This window comes from Colius striatus, chromosome 23 (genome assembly GCF_028858725.1).
Source record: "Colius striatus isolate bColStr4 chromosome 23, bColStr4.1.hap1, whole genome shotgun sequence".
NCBI lineage: Eukaryota > Metazoa > Chordata > Aves > Coliiformes > Coliidae > Colius > Colius striatus.
The window spans coordinates 1,793,819-1,817,551 of record NC_084781.1 but is presented as its reverse complement, the minus strand read 5'-3'; the positions used below and the strand labels follow the sequence as shown (position 1 = coordinate 1,817,551).

The following is a 23,733-nucleotide window of genomic DNA, read 5'->3' as shown; positions in this document are numbered from 1 at the left end:
TAAAATAAAAAGGACATTGGATCTGCAGAGTGTTTGCTAAGGATCTGATCTTTGGGGGTTTGGCTTTGCTACTTAAATGAGGGCAGGTTGGCAGCTGCTGCACAGTGAAGAGCAGATGTGCTCCTTGCACAGGGCACTCACCACACCATCACAGCTTGAGAAGAAACCTGGCCTCCCAAGTACAGGGAGAATCATTGTCCTACAAATGTATCATGAGTTCAAAGGTGGGGTTATTTTCCTCACTTGTTTTGCTTTTCATCAGTTACACAGAATGGGAAGGGTTGGGAGGGAGCTGCAAAGCTCATCCAGTGCAGCCCCCTGCCAGAGCAGCAGCACCTAGAGCAGGGCACACAGGGACTCATCCAGCTGGGTTGGGATGTCTCCAGAGAAGGAGCCTCCACAGCCCATCTGGGCAGCCCCTGCCAGTGCTCCCTCACCTCAGCAGGGAACAAGTTTCCCCTTGTGTTGCTTTGGAATCTCTTCTGTTCCAGCATGTTGCCCCTTGTCCTGTCATTGGCCATCCCTGAGCACAGCCTGGCTCCAGCCTCCTCACACCCACCCTTGATGCATTTGGAACATGACTGAGCTCAGCCCTCAGGCTCCTCTTCTCCAAGCTGCAGAGCCCCAGCTCCCTCAGCCTTTCAGCACAAGGCAGATGCTCCACTCCAGCATCTCTGTGTCCCTGTGCTGAACAATCTCCAGCAGCTCCCTGTCCTTCTGCAACTGGACACAACATCCCAGCTGTGGGCTCAGCAGGGCAGAGCAGAGGGGCAGCAGAACCTCTCTGACCTACTGCCCACAGCCCTTCTGACCCAGCCCAGGCTGCCAGTGGCTCCTTGCCCACGAGGGTCTGTTGCTGGCTCATCTCATCCTGCTGTTGACAGAGAATTCGTTCCATTTTCTGCAGAAGGTTTCAGTCAGGAACATGAACTTTTACCAGCCAAAAGAAGTCAGCCTTCCAGGTGTACATTTGCAGTGTCCCAGCCATTTACTCCCTCTCCCCCCAGGTGTGAACACATTGGGTAAAGCAGCAAACCCTCAGACCTCACCTCAGTGGCTCCAGCTCTGGGAGCAGGAATTGGGAGCACTGCATTTCATCAGACCAACCTGAACTCACCCCTGCTCATCTGCTGGGACATTTGCATTGTTCTCACCACCACTACCATCATGCCACGTTACAGATCACCTTGCAAAGGCTTTAATCCGAAAGAAACACTTCAAACACAGCTTTCCCCCTTTTTCCCCCCTGGTTTACTTCCAACCCAGGCACACACAGACTAGAGAGAGAAGGGAAGGCACTAATGAATTGTGCTGTTTGACTGTCAGCAATGGCAGAGCAGTTTTCCTCTTGGGCAAATGCAGCTAATTCTGTCTTGGAAAGAAAGAAAAAGGAAGGAAAGATTTATGGATCAGCTCCTCTTGGCAGGTCAGCCCTGCTCGGAGGCAGAATGAGATCTCACTCAGAATGGGCTGCACTGAAAGGTAAATAATGGCAGAAAATGAACTGACAACTCGGGAAGGGCTATAAATCTGCTGCCTCCTGAGTGTCAAAACAAAAGGAACCAAGAAGGAGTTGAGGTCATTTAGGAAAGAGCTTCATTCTTCCAAAGGAGCAGGCAGCTTGCTGAAAGGAAGAAGCAAGCTCCAAATGAAGCAAAGGTGGCAAAAGCAGCAAGGAAACGTTGCAAGTGAGCACAGATTTAGAGGGGATGAGTGCTGCATCCACTTTTTTCCACCACAGATTCCCTGAAGCTGAGACTTCCCAGCCACACCATTCCCAGGGCCCTTGGCTAAATGTTACCACCAGAGCCCAGTGTAGACCTGATCCAATCCAGAAACAAAACAAGGTACCCTCGAGCTGCCAAGTTTACCACCAAGTGAGCATCTCCCCAGCAAGATCCCTTCTCCTCTCTCCCCCCATGCTGACACTGGGTGTTTACAGGCACTGCCATCCCAAGGCACCTTCCTTATTTGCAACTGTATTGTCCAGTAACACACCAAAAATGTAAGCCACTGTGCAAGTAAAACAACCTGCACCCTGCTACTCTTCACTTTTACCATCAAGCCCCACTTTAACTCTCAGGAGGCTGCTTGCATTGGGTTCTGCCTCAGGCCAATGCTGTGCTCCACCAAGCACCTTGGTAAAGGCAAAAGGAAAGAGAAGAACAGCAATGGACTGTGCACACAGCAAGCAAACTCCTTTCCCTTTAGGAACAAGCAGCTAGGAGAAGGTTGCAGGGCAATAACCAGGATCTCCAAGCCCCAGCCCTCTCCCTGCTGCCTGCCCACTGTGACAAACACTCCAAAGCCTGGGTGGTGGTGATGCTGCACAGCACGGTGCTGTGCACAGATCCCTCAGCTGTCTCTAGACTGGGAAGCAGCATTAGCCATGCCAGGGTATGATTGCACCTGAGCTAATTATGGCCTGAAGAGAGGTGGGCTAATTAGGTTGTGAGCGCTGTGTTGACAGCTTGGCAGTTTCCATGACTTGAGTCGGTGTGTTTGCACGGTGCAGCCCTTGCAACACGTTGACACAGATGGTCCTTGAGAGCTAGCTACCCCTCCTCTCTCCTCTCAAACAGGCTGGAAGTCCAGGCATTGCCACTAAATCTTCCTCCAGCTGTCCCCTGCACAATCCAACTTTCAACTGCATGGACTTCACTTTGGTTTTAGCATCCCTGACAAGCAAAGCTTGGCCAGAGAGGTGCTGACAGACAACCTGTCAGGAATCTTTTGCATCAACCAGTTTGTTTGCTCCTCATTCTCAGCAGTCCTATCATAAGACAACCCTTCAAAGCCTACCCATCTCTGAAGAGCTGGAAACCCTGCATGTAATCCTCAGAGCCTTTGGAAGTGCCATGGATCAGCACTAGAATCAGATCTGTGGCAACTGCATATTAAATAGGAACTCTGGAATTAGGGATGCTTGAGGATGCTCTTTGTTGTCATTCCTCTTCTCCAGCATGTCAGCACCTAAGAGCTTGGTCACTTAAGAGAGAGTCAGGGCTGCTTTGGGAAAGGTGGCTCTTATTTATTTGGTTTTGATAGTTCTTTTTCCACTAGCTACATGTGGGAACAAGTTGTAGTTAAGCAAGAGTCAAAGCCTCTGCATGTGAGCAGAGGTGAAGGGAACTTCTGGGACATTTTGAAAGCTTCCAAATATAGACCCAAGCCTCAGCCCAACTGCACAGAGCCAACATTTCCATGGGAATCAGGAGTGTCACAGAGGCTACAGAAAAGCAGAGCACTCACCCCTGAAAAATCAACCTTGAAGTCTAAGTGCAGAGCTGGAGCATGAAGAGACACTCTAATGGGGCTCCAAAATAGCTTTTAGCAAGTTTCCCTGGAGCAAAGTCTAACAGTCCATCACCAAAGGTTGCAGGTACAGTTCACACCATATTCTATTTCAATCCAGTGAACCCTCTTAGCCTGACAAGGATGGTGAGTCTTCCACAAATCAAATGTGACTCAGCTACACAGCAAAATAAACCACAGAGCAAATGGCTTGTCTCCATTGTGGAAGAAAGAAATGCCCAGCAGCTTCACTGGAGCTGGGATTTCACTCACATGCATCCACAGGAGGGAAAGGAGAAATTCAAATGGGTGCAGTTCATTTTAGCACAGCTGAAATGATGCTTTTGAGGGCACTTGGGCTGAAGGTATAGACTCCAATTGTTTGGGAGTCTGTACCTTCAGTGATGAGCCAAGTGCAAGTGGGGGGCAAGTGTGGCACCTTAGCAAATGGTAAGTTTTGACAACAGCTGCTTAGGTGTGAGAAAATTCAGGCTCAAACATTAACTTTTGTAATAATGAATGCAATATCTTTCTCTCCTCCCCCTCTTCAAAGCATCCTTCACCATGCAACCAAAGCATCCTTCACCATGCAACCAAAGCATCCTTCACCATGCAACAACCTGTCCAGGGCTGAGCAGAGTGTGGCCACGAGCTCCAGCTGCTGCTCCCTGAGCTGCAGTTCAGTTCAGCACAGTGTCAAGTGAGAGTTGCTCAGTGCTTGGAGCTGGGAGAGCCAGGTTTTCTCTTTCAAGCCTGTCCCCATTAGCAATTTATCAACATAATGTTGCAGGATAACTTCTACATAATTACAGCAATTAATAAGTTTGAATGCATCTGAGGCATGTGTGCCAGAGGCCTTCACAGAAACTAAGCAGAAAGATAATTAATCCTTCCTTAATAATGGCATTTGATATTTATATTGTGCTTTTTTAGCACGTTTAAGGCACTGTACACACTGCAAGTAATTGCCCTTGAACAAATGATGAGCCCGAGAGCCTTCTTGAGCAAGAAGTTGTCTGGCTCCCTGGTGCCACAGGCACTTAGGGCTGGATTAGAAACACAATCCAAGAACTCACCTACAGCATCAGTGTCTGCAGGGATGCCAGAGCCCTGAAGGATGGCACCTGGCCTCTGCTGGCAGGGCTGGCACTAAGCACAGCAACAAGCTGGCTTTGTTCAAAGGCCATGCTGGTGGGGGAGGAGATGGGAAACCTGGAGTCTAAAGACCTGGTGGTGCTGCTGTCCTGGGGCTAGTCCTCTGCTGTGGTTTCCAGTTATCACAGGATAACAATGCTTAACTGCTGGGTTTCTTCTCAGTTGCCAGCAAGGTAGAAGCAAACACCACCTGGGTGCTCTAGGCTGCTCTCCTTGCACACAGCAGCCTTTCTTCCAGGCTGTCAGACAGGGGAGTGTGCCAGGACCTTGTCAGATCCTCACTGGAGAAGAACATTTATACAGAAAGATTTCATTTAGTATTTTTTTCAGAAGCTTTGGAAGAAATTATGTGGCCAGAGCTCAAGAAATCCATTGTAGCAGCCTGGCTCCAGCAGTGGGGAACGAGGCAGGACACACACACAGCACTGATCTGAGTTGTTCTGCTGCCCAGATTCAAAGGGCAACGTGCCTCTTGGAAAGGTGTGATCCCCTTGATCCCCATCCACACTCCTCATGCCAACTGAGCATGGCTCAGAGAGGTCCTGCTCTTTGAGGAGTGATTCTCAATGGGGTTCCTCAGCCATAAAAGGTGATCCCTTTAAAGGCTACTGAGTGGGAAAGGAGATGCTCTGAACCCAAGCAGGTCTCTCCTGTTAGGGTACCTGTGACTTGGAAATGGCTTTGGACATGAACCTCCATTCCAGACCCTTGTTGTCTGGACTCTGGGGGAGTTTGAAGGCCAGGCCACATTAGTCCCAGAGAAATAAACACAAGCACATCTCCATAAACAACAGCACAAGAAAGTCACTGGGATCCAAGCCACCAGCTCATTTATCCTGCCTGTGTCAAGGGACACTTTGGCCCCACCAAGTCAACTTCAATTTGAAGCTCTTGCTCTTCAACTAAGTCATGGTAAGGACTTCAGCCAAGTGTTTCCTGCATGACCAAGGATAAGACTCGAAGGAGCCAAGAGATGACAGACTCAAATAGCTGTAAGGAATGGATTTCCAGCCAGTGTCTGCTCTTGTCTGTTGAGGAGGGGGGAAAGGAGAAACACTGCACCAAGAAAACACAACTCTCAGGGTGTCTAAGCTTCAGTTGCAACAAGTTTTTGTGTTTCCTGATGACAGACATGCTGAGGCATCTTGGGACACTCGGGAGAAACACAGGAGGCCAAATCCAATCCCCTGTTTGGATGGTGTCACTGGTCAAGAGTTGGACCTAGGTTGAGAAACAGCCCATCAGAGCTGAGAGGGCACAGTTTAATTAAAGGACAAGTCACGTTCTGTTCTTGATGCTGCTCCCTAAGTACCTCTTCCTGGCCACTGTCCAAGACCTGAGTCTGTATTGGCTCTGGACTGACACATTAAGACCACTCTCACATCCTTACATGTTTGATAAAGCAATCTGCCTTCTCTCAGCATTTCACAGTCCAAGTGCCAATGCACAATGCCACGCACACACACATCAATCAGCCCTTTACTTCCTGCTCTGGTCAGCACTATCACAACATCTCTAAGCAAACACTAGCCTTGGACAGCTGACTAACTGTGCACACAAAAGCCCTCTTCAGGTTGCTGAAGCCCAGCCTTGTGTGAGCTCCAGCAGAAGCCCTGCCATAAATATCCCCATCTCTTCCTGCCTCTGAGACTCTGCTGAGTGACACGTGGGAAGAAAGAGAGGTCAGTTGATTCTAAACACCAGGCTGGGTAAGTTTTGCCTGATGGATCTTTTAGAAAATGGGGTGTTTTTTTTACTCTCAGGAGAATAGTAGATTAGTGTTTAAAACACACAGTTATCCCCCTCTTCTTCACAATGAAATGAAAGGGGGGCTTCAGCAAGCACCAGCGTTAACTCCAAAGAGACTTGTCACATCTTGCCAAAGCCTTCACCCCTTGGAACTGTGCCTTAGCATCTCAAGGGCTGCTTTATTAATAATCTTGCTCCCATCAGGACACCTTTAGGAGAGAGGTTGGTCTCTCTGAGCTGCATATATGATTCTTTGATGTTGCATCTGCCCTAACAGAGAGAAAACTCATCTCTGTTTCCTCTATGGACAAAAATAAACCCTGGGGCCGATTTGGCTGAACAGCTGCACAAACAATGCCATTTAGAAGGATGCAAAGGATCCATGAGCAGCTTTTGTTCACAGCCTGTCTACCCTTTGTGTTTGCCAATTAGATTAGAGACATGGTTTAGTGGTGGGCTTGGCACTGAGAGGTTGGTGGTTGCTCTCAATGATCTTAAAGGTCTTTTGCAACCAAAACAATTGGATGGTTAGTGATTTCATCCTGGCTCTTGTAGCTGGGGTATGGGGGAGAGATCTACACAGGGAATAAAGCTGAGCATAACACACCTTATTCCTGGAAGGTGAAACCCTGTTATGAGGATCTAGAGCAGCTTGGAAGAAGGATTTCCTCCTTATTGGTTGGTGAAGCTGACAATGACTATGTCACAGCTTCCACTGGCACAGGGCAGGGCTATTTTTACTCCCTCCACATCAAGTAACAGCACAGCCATGTCACCCAAGAAAAATCATAACCCACATGGAATGAATCAAGGACAGCTAAGCTTTCACTTTTTGGATGGGGGGGAGAAAAAGAAGACAGGGATGAATTTCCAGTTTATAGAAAGCTTTCCTTGCAAACCATGCTACAACACTGCTATAAATCATTGCCAGCAACCTCATTCCCAAAGCAGCTCCCTTGACTTCAGGGCTGTCCACATTATGTAAAGTTAGTCATGAAGATGCTGCAAGAACCCTCAGCACGTGGCTTCACCACTAGCTCTACCTGCAGCCAGGAGTATCCAGCGTGGCCATGGGGAGTGGGGTGCTGGCATCACTTACAGCCCCAGTCTCCAGCAAAAGTGCTGTTCCACTCACTTCAACATCTGCACTCAATTAGGCTGCCCTGTGGGCCCAGGAGTGAGTGAGGACAAGGAAAGCTGCATTCACTCCTACAGACATCATGGAAAGAGCATGTCAGATGGCAGCATTACACGTGTAGTTTCACTGCAGAGTACAGCCAGGGGGTGAAAGCACAAGCAGAGCAGACAAGGCAGCCGTGGGGCTGGTCTGTAGCTGGGAAATAGTGCTAAGCAACATGCAGAATAGCCAACTGCTTGGTGGAGAAGGACCTAGAGGACTCCAAACAGCAGCTCAGACCACCCCTGGATCTTCAGCCTATACAAACATGCATAGCACCCAACATCAAAACCGGTCTCATTGATGGTAGCAGAGACCTGGCCCATTCATTCAGGGTGGCTGCTGCTTTGGGTTTTCTCAGCTGAGGCACAGAACAAGTTTTGCTCCTGTTGAAATTCATCTAATCTCAAAAAGCAAGCTGCAAAATGGCTCAAGGATGGGCAGCCTCAGAATGGACACACCCAGAATAGGCAGCTCCATGAGAGAAATGTCAACTTGAGAGTCACTTTGGAGGCATGCAGCCCCTTATGTGCCAGAAACCCAGCCACCAGGTTGCCTGTACCACAGCACTGGTGGAAGGATAAGCCAGAAATTCCAGTTGGTGAGCTTCAGCTGTCCCAGTCTCCAAACATGAGCCCACACTCATGTCACACTCATGTCACACTCATGTCACACTCATGTGTGCTCTTTTGGGTCTGATAGGAAGGCAGACAAGGAGACATTGTTTTCACACCTCTAGACAAATACAGATTAGGCTTAGGGTGGAGGTAGGTCCTAATTAATCCCAAGGGACTGAGTTGTGTTTCTACAGTACTCAAACTCAGCTTTAGCTGTGGATTGATGTCATTGTGGACAGAAGTGTTACGACATCTGTTTCCAGAAGCTCCAATCTAGAACAACAAATGTGCCCCTAGAAATGCTCTGATTTAGGGATCCAGGTGGAGACTTCTCCCTCACCCTAAGGCTTGGATGGCTCTGAATCAAAGCTTTGCTTATCACCCATCTCTGGTTTTCAGCAGCAGCTCAGTTTCCCTCTGGTTCTCCTGCAGCTGCTGGGGCTGAGGAATGCAGCTGTTCCACAGGTACAGCTGGGACTCCATCACCTCATTGAAATACCAATCATAAAAGTCAATAAGCAACAAAACAATGCAGCTCTGTCTTCCCCCCACACATGTGTGGGTGTACAGTTCCTGCTAACAGCAGGAAAAACCCTAGGCTGATGGGAACAGTCTCATTCCCACCGACTTTATCTACTCATCTGCCTCATAAAGGACCAAAGGAGCTACATTTGGGGGAGAGTGGACATTGGGCATAGTTTTCCAACCCTGCCACTGCCTTAATATACAACCTCAGCCAAGTCCCTGAATCTCACTAGACTTCTTTTTTACCCATGTGCAAAATGAGGGTGTTGATACCTACCCCCCAAGGTCATTGTATGGTCTGGAAAGTATGAGAATGGAAGCCCCAAGGAGAGGCAGAGCTGTTATTGTCTCACATTAACAGGCTGCATAAGCACTGCATTGAGACCTCTCTTTTGTGTCATGTGCTTAGGAAATCCCTTCATGTGCGATTAATACATCTGTTAACATGCAAGCAATGTATGTACCCTGTTATTGTGCAACTGGCAGTGTCTCCAAGGGAAAAACTCCTCCAGTAACAGGCACATGCACAGCACTTCTAGAACACAAAGTTCCTCTAAACCAAGAAAGATAATCTGCCAAAGATCACCTGTGGCTGCCAATTTGGGCATGATGGTGATTCAAAGAAGTCTGCAGGGAATGTTTTTTATAAGAGCAGAGTCCTGCAGCTGGGGAGGAACAACCCCCTGGGCCAGCACAGGCTGGGGGTGACCTGCTGGAGAGCAGCTCCAGGAGAGGGACAGGGAAGTGCTGCAGAGAGGCCAGTGCAGGGCTGCCAAGATGCTCAGGGCACTGGAGCATCTTCCTTGGGAGGAAAGGCAGTTTATGTAGAACTGTGGAAAGACTTGGTTCAACACTGCAGCCACTTTCACCTCCCTGAAAGAGATTTCATTCAAGAGTGCTTTTTAAAAGTCTTTTTCCTCCTCCCTTTATTAAGTCATTCAATGGATATTGAAATCTCAAAGTTAGATGGATGCTGCTGAATGCATACAGATATATAGTTGGTTTAATGAAAAACCTTCTCTTCTGTGTCTAGCCTGTGTATCCAAACCATCACAAACACTCCACCACCACCTTTATACATATAAATGACATCAGTGAGGGAAGAAAATGCAACTGAAACTAAAAGTGAAATCAGCAACTTCTCATCTGATACAAAACCAGGCTCAAAATAACTAAAGATCCCCAATTCTCTGAGTCTTTGACTAAAAATAACTGAATAAAACAAAGCCAGACTGAGAGTTTAAGGCCTTTGAATAGTTTGTTCCTTCCAAATTCATAAAGTTTCAGGCTGACAACATGTTCCTATTCCTTTCCAACTTGGAGAGAACAGAATAAGAATCTGTGAAGAAAAAAGGCTGTAGTTAAGAAAAGAATTGCACATGAGTTGTCTTTGCACACGTTACAAAGGGAAAAAAACCCAACAGGGCAGAGTTTTAATGATTTTCTCCTTTTTATGGGTCACCTTTCTTTAAATTGCTGAGAATAAAAAACATTAACATCTCATTTCCAGTCCTGCTTGGGTGAGGAGACCCAACCAAAATAAATGGCTTCTACAGTAAGACACATCATCCATCATCAGCATGTAAAACAGCCATTAATCACAGCAGCAACCTGCTTATTACGGGCATTCAAGCACTGGCAATACAAATGCTTATAAAACAGGGGCTCCTTTCACAATTCCCTGCCCTTGTCTCTCAATAGTTTAGAGGATTAACCCTTTTACAACGAGGGATGGGCAAACTGGTTTTGCCTAATTCCAAACCAACTTGACGTCACGGGTTCGAAAGTTCGACTTGAACTCCGACGTTATCAGATGCTGAGGGGAGACAGCAAGAAAGAGCTGGAGAGGAGAAAAAAAGGCAGGCAGAGAAAGGGCAAACTGGAAAAACCCAGCAGGGCATGGATAGAAGGGAGAAGAGTCCAGTAAAGGGTCAAAGGATGGATACAAATGGCAAAGGAATGAGTTGAAACGCCTGTGAAGTAAGAAACGCGGCTTTGTTTTAGCACCTCTTAACATGATCTGTGGAGAAGTCTTTGCCCTCCTGCAGGCTTTGGTGGGGAAAAGAATACAGGTTGTATTGTGCTTAACTAAACTTTAGGAAGAGCATAGTTAAACATATGAAATCCCCACTGACCACATCACTTTGGGCTTGCATTTCTTCACCAAGGACTGCCCATGCTCTCCACAAGTGTGTAACCAACGGCCGTTCAACTGCAGGCAAACATGAGCCATGCAGCGAGCACACAACTCACTCCACATCATGGAGTGAGTCAAGGCCAAAGCTGAGTAGAGATGGCCAAGCCACTGAGTGCCCATGGCAAAGTTCTCAGCTATCCCATGGGCTCTGCAAACTCCCAAGCTCATTGTTATCCCCGTTGCCATCAGTGGCATGTCCCAAGCTGCCAGCCTGGGAATGCTCAGCAGAGAACATTCATCTGTTTGCAGTCTGATGCAATTCCTTTTCTTCTTACACACCCAATACTTCTATTGACTTCAAGCAATGGGGACCAGGGGGAAAGGAAGGGGTACTGAGTAAAGCAATATTTGGACATAACCTGCAGGATGCAGAAGGTTAAACCACAATACATAGGTCCCACTATTTACTGGTTAGTGTAAGGAGTGAGGCATCTGCATGAAGAAAAGTCTTGTGGACAGAAACTAGGTGAGGTATGTATTTGAATGTTCTCACAATGTGCAAACCAAGCTCAGTTTAACCAGAGGCAATAACTTTTCAAAGCACTTGACTGTCATCAGCTGGACAAACATTTCCAATGTTGGGATCAGTGACTGGAGGTGAATGACCCACAACTGGCTTTGGGGAAAACAAACATTCTGAGCAGACAAATGAGGAGTCCACCACACTTAAAGCCACACTAAGGCTATGTGTCAGGTAAAATGAACCCTGAACTTCCTTCAGTTGATTAACAAAGCAGTAACAGCAGCAGCTATTCCATTAGGACTTTCTCCATAGGTAAGAAACACTCAGTGAACCCCTTGTTGGCATGACTGGCTTCAGGGCACAGTGGCTTATGCTCTGTTCAAATCATTGCAGAGGTACTCAGAAATACAGCACCAAGCACTGGCAGTTATCCCCAACATGTTTTTCTTCAACCTAAGTTGCTGTCAAGGCACTGTGATGAATGGAAGTGTTTCCAGTATCCTTCACTGTCCAGAAAGACTCTTCTATCCCATAAGGGATACTATTTCTAGGCTGTACCAAGCAGTCAGTATCTGTGAGCAGGTAACAGTAAAGCTCAGTTTTTACCTAGCTGACAACTGCTCTCAATGCATTTTTACACCTTGTAACATGTTGGATGGTGTAATGTTAAGAGAGAAAGACATGGAACACAGAAATCAGGTTTTTTCAAGCATGCTAAAGCCTATAAACATAGAAAGCTCATAGAATCATCCAATGGTAGGGGTTGGAAGGGACCTTTAGAGATCATCTAGTCCACCCCCCCTGCTGAAGTTGCCCACATGGCTTTCATGGCACTGTATTTAACAGGGAAGAAATCAGGCAGTGCTGTGTGCCACAGAAGTCCTGTATCAATGTGTATCATGGTGGTATCCCTTTCTCCTGATGGATGCTGCTGGATGGGTATCACTTTTACCCTTCTCTGAAGGACAGAAATGTCTGTTTCATAGCTGCAAGCTCTTTAACAAGTGTTAGTGCAAGCTATTAATTAATCCTGCTATGAATAGAAATGTATAGAAAAGAGTACCCTGAAAAAAGGAGGCAAAATAACCATGAAAACTGTGCTGGCACAAAAGAAAAGGAAATCATTTGCTGAACTGCATTTGCCAGACTAAAAACAAAGTCCATTTAGCAAGCTGAACATCTCTGAAGGCACTCCAACACTCCTCTTCTAGCTGCACAAGCATCAAATTGATGTTTCATTTCCAGCCATGCCTCATTTTCTATCCTTTCACTGCTCTGCACACGTCCAGCACCTCCATCCCCCACAAAGACCTTTGAGAGAGCCAGAGCTACGTCGTGTCCTTGGTTCAAACGAGGATCAGCCCTTGTCTTTCATTTTAAACACAGCTGCTTCTCAGGACCAAAAACAAACCACACCAATTTCAGACCCTGCAGAAGTCCTTTCAGTGCTTGGCATTGACTGGGAGATCATCTGTCTGTGGGGACGAATTTAGTTCACTTGGAGAGACAGGAGTGACCCCAGTTAACAGTTATTCCCTGCTGCACATGCAGCTGGCCATGCCCCTGGCAGATCTTCAGGGGTGGCACATAGGATGCTGTGCTACGACCTCCTGAGACAACCTGTTAGCCAGATGCAAGGCAGGAAAGCTTACCCCTGCCAGATTTGAGCAGGAGATGCCTGGATGCTGATGAGAAACTCTGAGGGCAGAACAAAAGGGATCAATCCTGGATGTGCTGTTAAAAACACAGCAACGGTCTGAAGGCAGGCTTGTGAATGGTGATTTGTAAGAGAATCTGGATCTTCTGGTAACACCACCATATGTTGTGGAATGCACCTGTGAATCCATCTGTTTATCACTCAGCTTCTTTCTTTTGAAACAATATTTTGGATGCTGTACCTTGTTGAGCTGAAGCAAAGATGATGCAGAACCACTGCAGGTCTGAGATGAGCCCATGTCATAGTGTCAGTAGTTTATGAGCTGATACTTGCACAACTAAACTCTTCAAACCCTGACAATTAGATGAAAAACCACCAGGATTTCTACAATCCCTTTTCAGTCACCTTTGCTGGCTCCTCTCCTGCAGTCACTGGTGTCTGATGGACACAAATCCATCTGCAGAATCCACTGGCTTGCCATCTCTTCACTTCAGATATACAGGGGTTGAGCATCAGCTCAAGAGGTCTCTGTTTCTCAGCCATGAGAAAAAGGGTTCCAATAGAGCTGGACAAACAAAACTATCAGCTGGATTTTGGAAATGCTTTTGTTTTAACGTAATTTAAGTGCTAAAGTACCTTATAATAATGTGCTTTTAAATGTTTACAGTTAAGGCATAATTGACTTTGACTCATTTTGGCCCCGATCCAACTCGAATTTAATTGACTTCAGTGGGAGTTGGATTGGGCTCTAAGTAATTTTAACTAAAATAATCCATCAATTATTCCTCACCCACTTCATCAAACCCCTTTTCATCATTTACAATTGCTCTGTAATTTATTGTAACAAGGTGAAACCAACCCTTCTAACTTCTGGCACAGCCTCAGTGGAGAATTTCACTACTATCCAGCAACCTAAAACAAACCTTAAGGAAAGCAAAAGAGCACAGCAAAGAGCTGATGGCAGAGATCCAGACTGCCTGGTACTGTCCTCTGATGTCACAGAAAACTTCAAATATCAGCTCCTCCACTGTTTAGTCACCACAGGAACAAAATGAACTGTTGGCAAAGCTGTCAATAGGCAGTTCTGAACAAAACAGACAGAAGGGTGATGTAAAATGGATTCACAAACTCACACAAATCTTTGGTGGCCAAAAAAACCCCCCCCACCCCATTTGCTTCAGGCTTCTCTTTGAGCCATGTGAAGAAATGCAAGGCAGAGCACCAGGCCTTCCCACAGACAGCTTCTGTGATGCAATTACACGTAGGAGATACAGGCAGCACCCAAGTACCACCGCTGCTGATTTTGCTTGAGAGATGGTAGGTTGGTCTCTCACAGCATACCCTGTTTATGTCACCACAAACATATCAGCCACGTTTCTCTGTCTTGTAAAAGAAAAGGAGATGGTTTTATTAAGGCTTCAACCCTTCTGTGCTTACCCAACAGTGCTTTGGTTTTAATGTCTGAACGTAGGCAGCCGCACACTGGATGTGGCAACAGGTACCTGTACACTCCAAGGTACAGTTCTTGCTTCAACATCAGTTCTGGAGATGTCTATTAATAAGTTAATTCAGATGAAGGTCTAACCTCTGCAAAGTGAAATCCTGGTTATAGAGGTCCATTAAAAACAACTGCATCAGCAGGAAAAATGAGCTATTCCCTTAGCCTGGAACAGGCAAGATTATCACCAGTAGCAATACCCAAAGCCAAGGTGAGCCAAGGATTGAAACCTGACTGCTGACCACACTGAAAAGTCTTCTCTTGAACTCACAGCAAGATTATTTGAGTTATAGGGCAAATACTAAAGCTCCCAAATCAAACCCTTTGCAGGAGTGGTCCTGTTGCAGTTAAGTTACAAGGTAAGACCTGACTCAGCACGTCTGACAAGAAAAAGACCCACTGCAAATGTTCTGTCCCTGGGTTTTCACAGGGAGTTTGGTTTTTTCTGATGTAGAAGGTTCTGGAGGATTGGTTTTTCTCCTTCTTTAAAAAAGGAATGAAAAAAAAAGGTTCAGGTTTTATGCTTTAGAAAAGTTCAGACATTCTGGAAAGAAATAGTGTCAGAGCCATAGCTTGTACAACCTTGTGCAAGGACAAAGCTACTTTCTCACTCACCATGGTTGCCAGAAAATGCCTCATTTTTACTCAAATTCCTTTCTTCTTACTGAACTAGATCTATTTAGGCTCTACAAAAGTGCCAGCTATGAAGAGGGACACACAGACCAGTCAAAAAGAGGAAATAAACTGTGGGGAGGGGAGGGTTGTGCCTTTTGGTTTTTTACAAGGAAGAGATGCTGGACTTTCTTTTCCATGTGGCAAACTTTAGGGAGAGATTTATCCAGACAACTAAGTGCTCCTTACCCCAAGAACTGGTTCTCATCAGGTAGCTAGGAGTAGAATCAAACCTTTAGCATCCTCATGGCATGTGTTTTACCAGCATCCCACCAGTCTTGACCCCTCTGGAGGCCAGAAGCAGCAAGTATCTGACTTCACTCACAATACCAAGATGTGTTAAGTGCAGTTGGAAGAGGTTTGAATACCAATGCAGGGATCCACATTGGAGGATTTTTTGGGGAAAGGCTGTTCCTTCCCATTAGTTACTTCCACAGGCCCCAGCGTTGAGCACCCACACACCTTGTCCCCAGTGTCTGCAACTGGTGACTGGGGGCTTTTCTGAGCTATGTTCTGGTCAACAGGAATGAGGGAGAAGATGCCAAAAAAATTACATGAGAGGAAGATGGAAAATATGAAGTATTTACTGTGTAAGCCAGGCCCTAACACCAAATCTCTCTGTGTTTTTAAAGATGTTATTAAAATGTAGCTTTGGGGATTTCACGTCACTCAACGAGGGTCAGAAGCCTCTCAGCTAGATTCTCTCTGACTGCCAGGAACACAAGGAGTAATAGATAACTCAAGGGGGCAGAAATCCATCTCCAGTATTTCCCTGGGTGATAATATTACTATGATCTCATGCTTTATTACTGCTCAGCCTGCTCTGAAGCTCACACATCCATCTCACCCGTGCAGTGCGTGGTGGGAGCGATCAGACCCAGCACGGCACGGACACCCTTCTGAGCAGAGTGAGAAATGGGAGCAATGCAAAGAAGGGGCCACTTTCCTGGAGAAGTCAGCACAAGCCCATCCCAGCAGGAGGCATAACATGAGCTGTCTCATCTGTGTGATGCAATGCTGTGGGTTCCATCACCGCTGAGGACAAGGGTACCCCAAACATCCCCCACTCGGCTCCCGAGAGCTTGTTCTGTTACAGACTTTGCCTTGATGTACACAGATACAGCAAGAGCACAAACCAGGTCCTAGACTTTAACCAAGGAATTATTATTTCCTAGCAAAAGCAGCTCATCCTAAGGCATTCTGGCTTTTAATTCTCCAACAGAACTGGTTGAAAATGTTCAGTTGTAACTTCATCAAAAAACAACCAACCACCACAAGGCTTCTGCAGTACAGAAAGTCACTTCATTGCTTTGCCAAATGTCTCACGTTAAAAAAGTGTCAGAAAGTTTCCTTTCAGCCTTTGGAAGGCATGTTTTCAGTATTTATTCCAAATCAAGTACTTCCTCTGACCTGATTTCCACCCCCACCCCCCACTTTTTAAACTCTAAACTTGCCAAGAAGAAATCTAAGACATTTTTCTCTTCACTCTGAACTAAAAAGGACAGTTGCTATTGTTCCTTCTACCTACCAACAAACCAAAACATCCATTCTTCTGACTACTCCCAGGGTTTTTGCTTCGTGCTGAGGGCATGGAAGAGATTTGATATCAGAGACTTCTTTCAGTCACCCAAATCTCCTCACAGCACTCCCATCGGCACTAAAGCCTTGCTGAAGGTGGATCAACACTCCAATCAACACGCAGCCAAGATGATGATATAACAAGTTGTCCTTCACCATACTTTTAGCTGGAAAAGAAATGTAATGCTCCACACAAGTAAACAGAAGAAGAAAACAAAGTCTCCTTAGCTACTGCTCTGCAGTGTTGATGGGGAGCTTCACACAGTGTTGGCTCGAAACAGTCTCGCTTCTTTTTCCTCGGCTTCCCCAGTGAGGATTCTTGTCCCTGTTCATACTCAGCTGGTACTGAGGGCTGCAGGGCTAGAGGGACATTCATTCTACTAGCCAAGGCTGGCTTTTCATGTATTTTACAGCAGCAAGTTGAGGAATAGTCATACAAGTCCTAATCACACTCAAGTGCTGTGGCACTAGGTCTGTGTTGTGCAGGCTCCAGCAGCAGTGTCCAAACCGAGGACACACTTTTTATCTCACAGCATATAAACCTAAACCAGGCTGTAGATGGATTTCAACTGTGCAAGCTGTGAAGCTTTCCAAAAAGGTGGAGGTGTCAATTTTCCCAGTGGAATCCCACATTCATTAATACCTCCTATTAGAGCATTCCTCCACGATGCTTATTCATGCTTAACCACAACCACAAGGCTGATTACTTTCCACGGTAGGTTTTATTGCAGTCACTGGGGTGTGAGTTTGTTTTGCCTTTCATGAAGTTCTTCACTATTATCTGTAAGGAGCTACAGGCAGAAAGATTCAGACTTGATTCCACATTTTTTATCACTTAGCATTGAAACCCCTTTAGAGACAGATTTCCCTGCTCAGCCTAAGCAAAGCCAGCCTTCAGATTCTCATGTGGCTCTGCTGCTGAAATACCACCTCTAATATTAGCTATAATCTCAACAAGAACACTGACAGACTCTTCTCCAGCTACATGGTTGCTATGAGCTAGCCCATTATTATTCCTAAAGATGCCACTTTTGGGCAGATTTACCTCTGCTTTTAAACTGGCCCTCAGCAAGATTGCTACAGAAAGGTTTTTATCTTGTAGGGATAAAATGGATGGGGAGTTATTTGGCTGAGAGTTTCCTGGGGTTGCAGCTGAAGAAATCAAACTACAGGAGCAGGGAGAGTCCCAACAGTAAATTCTCCCTTTTCAAGGTTTCCAGAGGAGTGCTTTGAGAGGTCTGCATAGATGTGGCTGCATCTTCTAGGATCTGTGGCAACATCATCTCTCAATTATCCCACCTTTATTAAGAATGCTCAATAGCTTCCCTAACACTGCACCAGAAACATCTGCACAAGCAACAATTATTATTCAGGATTAATAGATGTCCTTTGTCATTTTGCCTTTACTTTTTGCTATTAAACTATGGAATTATACTGATCTTTGTAAGCTAAGCCCAATAAACACTGGGAGTTTAAAAAGTGGGGTTTTTCTTTGTATGTGTGCACAAAGAGTGAGGGAAAAATCCCAAACAGCATTGCACCAATGTGGATTTCCACAGAGAGAGACTGAGAGCTCTGCAGTTTAAGCTGGCACCTATCACTCTTTGCTGTGTATTCATTTGAGCCTGCTTCCCTCAACAAATACCTCTTGGCACTCAGATCTTTAAGGAACCTCCCGAGTCACCGAGTCCCACTGCAGACACACATTTAAGACATCCAGTCACTTTGCACACCCCACCACCAAAACTCTTTCCAGTAGCTTGTAATAAGGCTTGGGATGCCACACAGCAAAGCCTTCCATCTGCAGCACACTGGGGGATGGCAGTTCAAAGCCAGCTGAAGATGTAGGGTTAACAGGAGGTTGAGCAGGTTTGGGTTCAAGCTAGCCTGGTAGAAGGGCTTTGTATGGGCTTTATTTACTGGGCTCAATCCAGCTGTTATCTTTCAGATAAGGAACTTTGAAGGGATGGCATTTTTCTCCATGCTGGGACATCCAGTACATGGATTCCCTTTTCCTTTCCCCCAGAAACTCTAACAGTATCTGTGTTTGAGCAGAGGGAATGGCTCACACCTCAATTGTACATCATGTCCCTGAGCAAATTCAGGGCCTTTTTGAAGGGAATCAGAAGGAATCTCGTTGTGAGGTCACACATAAAACCTGAACTGTTTTTAAGACACAAGAAATCTACCTCCTCACCATGGTTTCTTAAAAAGGCTGGTGAGTGAGTGAGGAGCAGAAGCAGCAGAGCTCACACTGCAGTACACAAGGATTTTCCCCTTGTGCCGACACAGCTTAGTTCAATCCAGAAAATATCAAATCTACCAGGAAAACAACAGCTCAGAAGAACCTTTGGGATAAGCAGTTCCCAGTTTCATCCCAAGATAAACCAAGAAAAAACAGAGAAAAAGAACTGCAAGAGAAGAATTCAAGTTCTGAACAACTCTATACTAAGATAGCCGCCTACATTAAAACCCCAGTTGCACAAACACCAAACGAGGTCTGTTCCTCAAAACCAAACCCAGCAAACAAACTAAAAACAACCACAAAACCAACAATCCCAGTAATAAGTTCAAGGAAGCAGATAATGATAATTATCAGTGTTTAAAGGCTTCTTGTGCCACAGAACAGCCAGCAGAGTAGTTGACATTCAAATACGTAGAGAGCTGCGACAATTAAGGTTGTGTCACTTGCTGGGGCGCTTTTAAACTTCCACAGAGCAGTACAACCCCCTTCCACACAACTCCCCTTACACAAGAGTAAATATATTAAGATCACAGTAGCTAATTCTCTCAGAAGACAAATAAAGTCACACTGATTTAAAGCCTCTCTGGCCTGCAACACTATGTTAATGTGAGACGTTGCTCTGGTACGGCGACCGGAGCAGCACGGTCCTACCTGAGACATGTACCAGTAAAAACCCTTGGTGTGGAACAGAAATAAATGGCACTGATGCTCATTGAGATTTAAATGATAAATTACTAAGATGCTTTCTAATTTGAGAGGGGTTTTTTATGTGTTTTGGAACAGGTCCTGGCAGAAATGAGCACACAGCAGAGACGATAAACAATTTGCTTTACCAGCTTGGCTAAAACGAAACGAAGACTCTCAGAGCTCTCTCTTGAAAGAGGCAATGCAGTTGTTTTTAATCCAAGCCATGACCACCCTGGCTTTCCTTTTCCAAGTGATTTTAGTTACTTTGATATATATAAACATGTCCACTTTGACCTCCTAACGTTGTACACTGACAAAGTTGATTCTTTATCACACCACAAATACAGCAACTGGATTTCCAATGGCTTGCTAAAGCGTGATTGTATAAAAGGCAAGAAACAAACCAGAATGGGTCTAGACCCACCTACAGAGTATTTTAAATGGAAAATTATAAAATGATATGAAGACAATTTGAAGTGTGGCTCTGCTCAGTCCAAAAGCAACCTTCAGAAGTCAGCAGGACGGAGCAAGCACAGCACACGTTGTAGACAACGCTGTAATCACTAGATACACGAATGAGCTCGGTATGACAGAGCATGAAAAGCCATAAATAGCTCGAAACAAAACAAATAATGTTCCCATTACATCATCACAACCCAAAAAGTCACAAATCAAAGAGGTATTAACCACTGCTGGTTTTTATATAGCTACATTTTAATCGTCACAGCTCTGAACCTGGGCTAGCGTTTTGTCACAGGCTCAGGAGTACAGCCGTGCTTATTTGGCTCCATAAAAGCCAGAATATATGTCCACACACACCAGATCTGAAGTTAATGATGGGTCCTTTTGACAGGGATTTTTCTTTCAATTGAGGCTCATTCCAAGCTCTTTGCAATGAGAATCTCCCCGGTGAGATCCGTGAGCCCGGCATCAGAGCTCCTGAATCCTCTTTACAACTGTCAACTTCTCGCCCTCGTGATGCACAGGGGAAAAACCTTCACAGCTCCTTCCACCCTTACTCCTCTCTACTTGACAATTCTGTTTTGTTCCAACTCAGCTGCAGATGCTGAAGGATTGAGTGTTTGACCATAGCTGAAAGCAAGACTGTTTTCCCTTTGGTTACCAAGGCTTTTCAGATCTCTTCCCTTCACGGAGGACGTGTTAAGCACACGAGCCACACAACTACAACACCTTAGATCTTTCAGCTCCAAATAAATTATAAGGCATATCAGGCTTCTCTGACTTCACCCCAGATGAAAGAACAATTAACCCTTTAGCCCATGAAAACACCAACAAAATTTGACACTCCTGACTTGAGAGAAAGCCTTACTGCTGAAAAGTTCAACTCAAGTAACTTAGCTACTCGTGACTGTTTCAGACCCTCCCAAGTCTCAGCTGTGACTCTGCTGGCAGAGTGAATTTCTGTGATTTCAGTTTTTCACATCACAAAGACACCAAGTGCTCATGCCCTGATTAACTCAAAGGAAATGCAGGCAGTGATTTCAATGCCACAGAGCTGTATTTCTGCAGTTTTCAGCCCCTAAGTGGCTAAAGCCTCCTGAGTTTGGGTTAGTTTGGCTGCTTGGGTTTTGTGGTTTGTTTGGAGGTTTTATCCAGATTTATGTTGGGTATTTTAAAATCCTTTCACATTTGTGTTTTGTGGCACTGCTCATTTCCCAGGCAATGCCAAACTTTCCTCTCTTTTATAACAGGAGAAATTTGCCATTACCTCCTACAAATAGGACTTTGTACCTAAAAACCTTACAGTATGGAAATGGGGGGGGGTTGTAGCAGTTTCCTCTATGGTTTTAATCTCAGAAGCAACTCTGTGTACTTTGCTGCTTAAGCACTGCAACTGCATCAAGTTTATTCCATTCAAAGGAGATACTCACAATCCACCCTGACACAGGGACAGGCCAGAGCTTGGGCTAGAAATGCAACCTTGAGGGTAAATTCATTAAAGATCCCAAAGAGAAAGAAGGTTTTGACTGAACAGTAACCACAAGAGTCTTGCTAGCATGACTCCTAATCCACTGCTGAATCATTTGAGGATTATTAATGCTTATTAATGACATATTAGTCATGAAGGCAGCGTTTGCTGTACTGGACACAGAACTATATACATTAAAAAATCTCTCTTTTTCACATGGGGGTCGTGAGAGTCAAAACAGCTGCTGAGAGGCACATCACCCATCAAAAAAACCTGAGGGTCCTTCGAGCTAAAGGAGACATTTAAATCATCAAGAGCCATAAACCACTGACTGATTCTGTGTGCAGAATCGGGCCCTTCCCACGTAACCACAATCCACCACACACACACACACAAACCATTTGGGACTTTCAGTGCCTATTTTGGCCAAGCACTGAATTTCACTGGCTGTGCAATAGTGAGGGAATCAGCTCTGAAAAATTCCCTTGTCAGCAATATCTTGATTAACAACCAGATCTTTCTGGTATAAAAGAATCTGTCAGCAATTAGAGAAGGCAAAGGAACGTCACGCACAAAATCGATGGGAAGGGATAAACGTTGAGTAAGGATCACACTGTTCATGTTGCTTGTCCCCAAAAGCTGGCCAGCAGGGGTTTTAATTCTCATCCAGCCTCCTAATCACTTCTGGGTCTTTAATAATGAAGCATTTATACAAATAAATGCTGAGGTTGGAGGAAGACTGATGCTTGGTTTGCTCAAGTCATCAAACTTTTCGGTAACCCAACAGCAAGTTTCTAGCGGCACAGCTCTGCTGAGACATCAGAAATGCTCCTCTGCATTTAGAGTCAGCTAAGCATTAAAAAACAAACCCCAAACCTAAGCCAAAGCGCTTATAAACACAACAAAAACACAAAAGGAATGCTGCCAGGAAAGAGAAAGGAAAAGTAGAGTGTTATGACCTTGAAATAGGTCTGGTTTTACCAGAGATGTGTCTGATTGTTTCGGAAGAAGGTATTTTTGCCTTTCATCATCTGATTCCCATTAGACATTAGGTGCCACCACTGGAAGTGTAGCCTTGTGGGATGAATATCACTCTAGAAAACTGTCTGCTTCATTAGAAAAACAAGAGGATGGTTTTCTTTCTTTAAAATCAGGACTGTGTTCTAATAACTTTTAATGGGGATTTTTAGGGGCTTGCATCACATCAGTCTGTTTGACAATTTTAATCACTCAGCCACTTGGGGTTTTGTATTTAAATCAGTGGTTTCTGGCCAGGACAGAGATCCACTTGTATGGATTTATTTCTGGTGTCTGTGTGTGCAAAAATCATCAGATATATTTCCACACCATCTCTATTAGAAACAGCCTAATTTCTTTCAAAGAAAGAATCCGGGTAGAAAATGCTGCGTCTCAGTAGCAGCTTTTCCTCCCTTTTTTCCAATGTTTCTATTAATTTCTTTGTACTCCCACGGATGGCAACGAAAAAGCCCCCAGTTGTTTCAATGAGCGCCGGGTCAAGGCCACTTTTATGGTACGGTTAGCTCATTATCGCTTGCCCTGGTTAGTTATTTGTGCACAGGTTGAAGCCCGCCGCTGCGCACTGAACTCGGCAAACACTTCCCAGATGACATCTTCCCTAAGCGGGAGCAACGCGAAGCCTCCCGCTGGAGACGGGCACGAATACTCGGGGTACGGGCAGCGCCGGGGCTCGGGGCGCGTCCCAGGCTGCGGAGGAGCGGGACGCGCCGGGGTTCGCTACGCGGGGCTGGGCGGGCGAAGGGCGCCGGTGCAGCGGGCTGCTCCGGGTGCCTCGGCACAGCCTCCCCGGCCTTAGGGAGCAGCTTACCGGCGCAAGAGTGCAGCGGCTTGGGCCGGACCAGCAGAGACGGACACACGGAGTAGAGGGAAAGTTTCTCGAAGTAATCGCAGGTCTCCTTGGAGAGGATCTCGTCGATCATGAAGGTCTTGTAGCGCCGCCTGCCTGCCTTGGGGCGGCCGGGCCGCGGCGGGGGCTGGCACTGCATGGCGGGGCCGGCCCCGGGGCTGCGGGGGGCTGCCAGGGCCGCGGCCGGCGAGCATCGGCCCCGCGCCTCCGAGCGCTGCCTCCGGCTGCCGCCGCCTCCCCGCTGCGTGCTGCGCTCGGCACCGCTCCCCGCCGCGCTCCGCAGCGCCGGGCTCCCCCGCTATATAAACCTGCCGATAAGCATCTCTCCACGGCCTTTTTAGGACGCTCCGGCTGTCAATCAGGGCGGCCGCTGCTCCCCGCCGAGCACCATTGTTGCCCTGCGC

The 23,733-nt window shown here is 46.1% G+C and overlaps 1 protein-coding gene across 1 annotated transcript in view; it reads right to left on the bottom strand.

Moving 5' to 3' along the window:
• BARX2 (BARX homeobox 2) overlaps positions 1-23,468 on the bottom strand; it is a 32,099-nt gene extending 8,631 nt beyond the window's left edge. Inside the window, exon 1 of the mRNA XM_062013904.1 lies at positions 23,291-23,468. Coding sequence (XP_061869888.1) covers positions 23,291-23,468 — 178 coding nt within the window. The remainder of the gene's footprint in view (positions 1-23,290) is intronic.
• Positions 23,469-23,733: the final 265 nt, after the last annotated feature.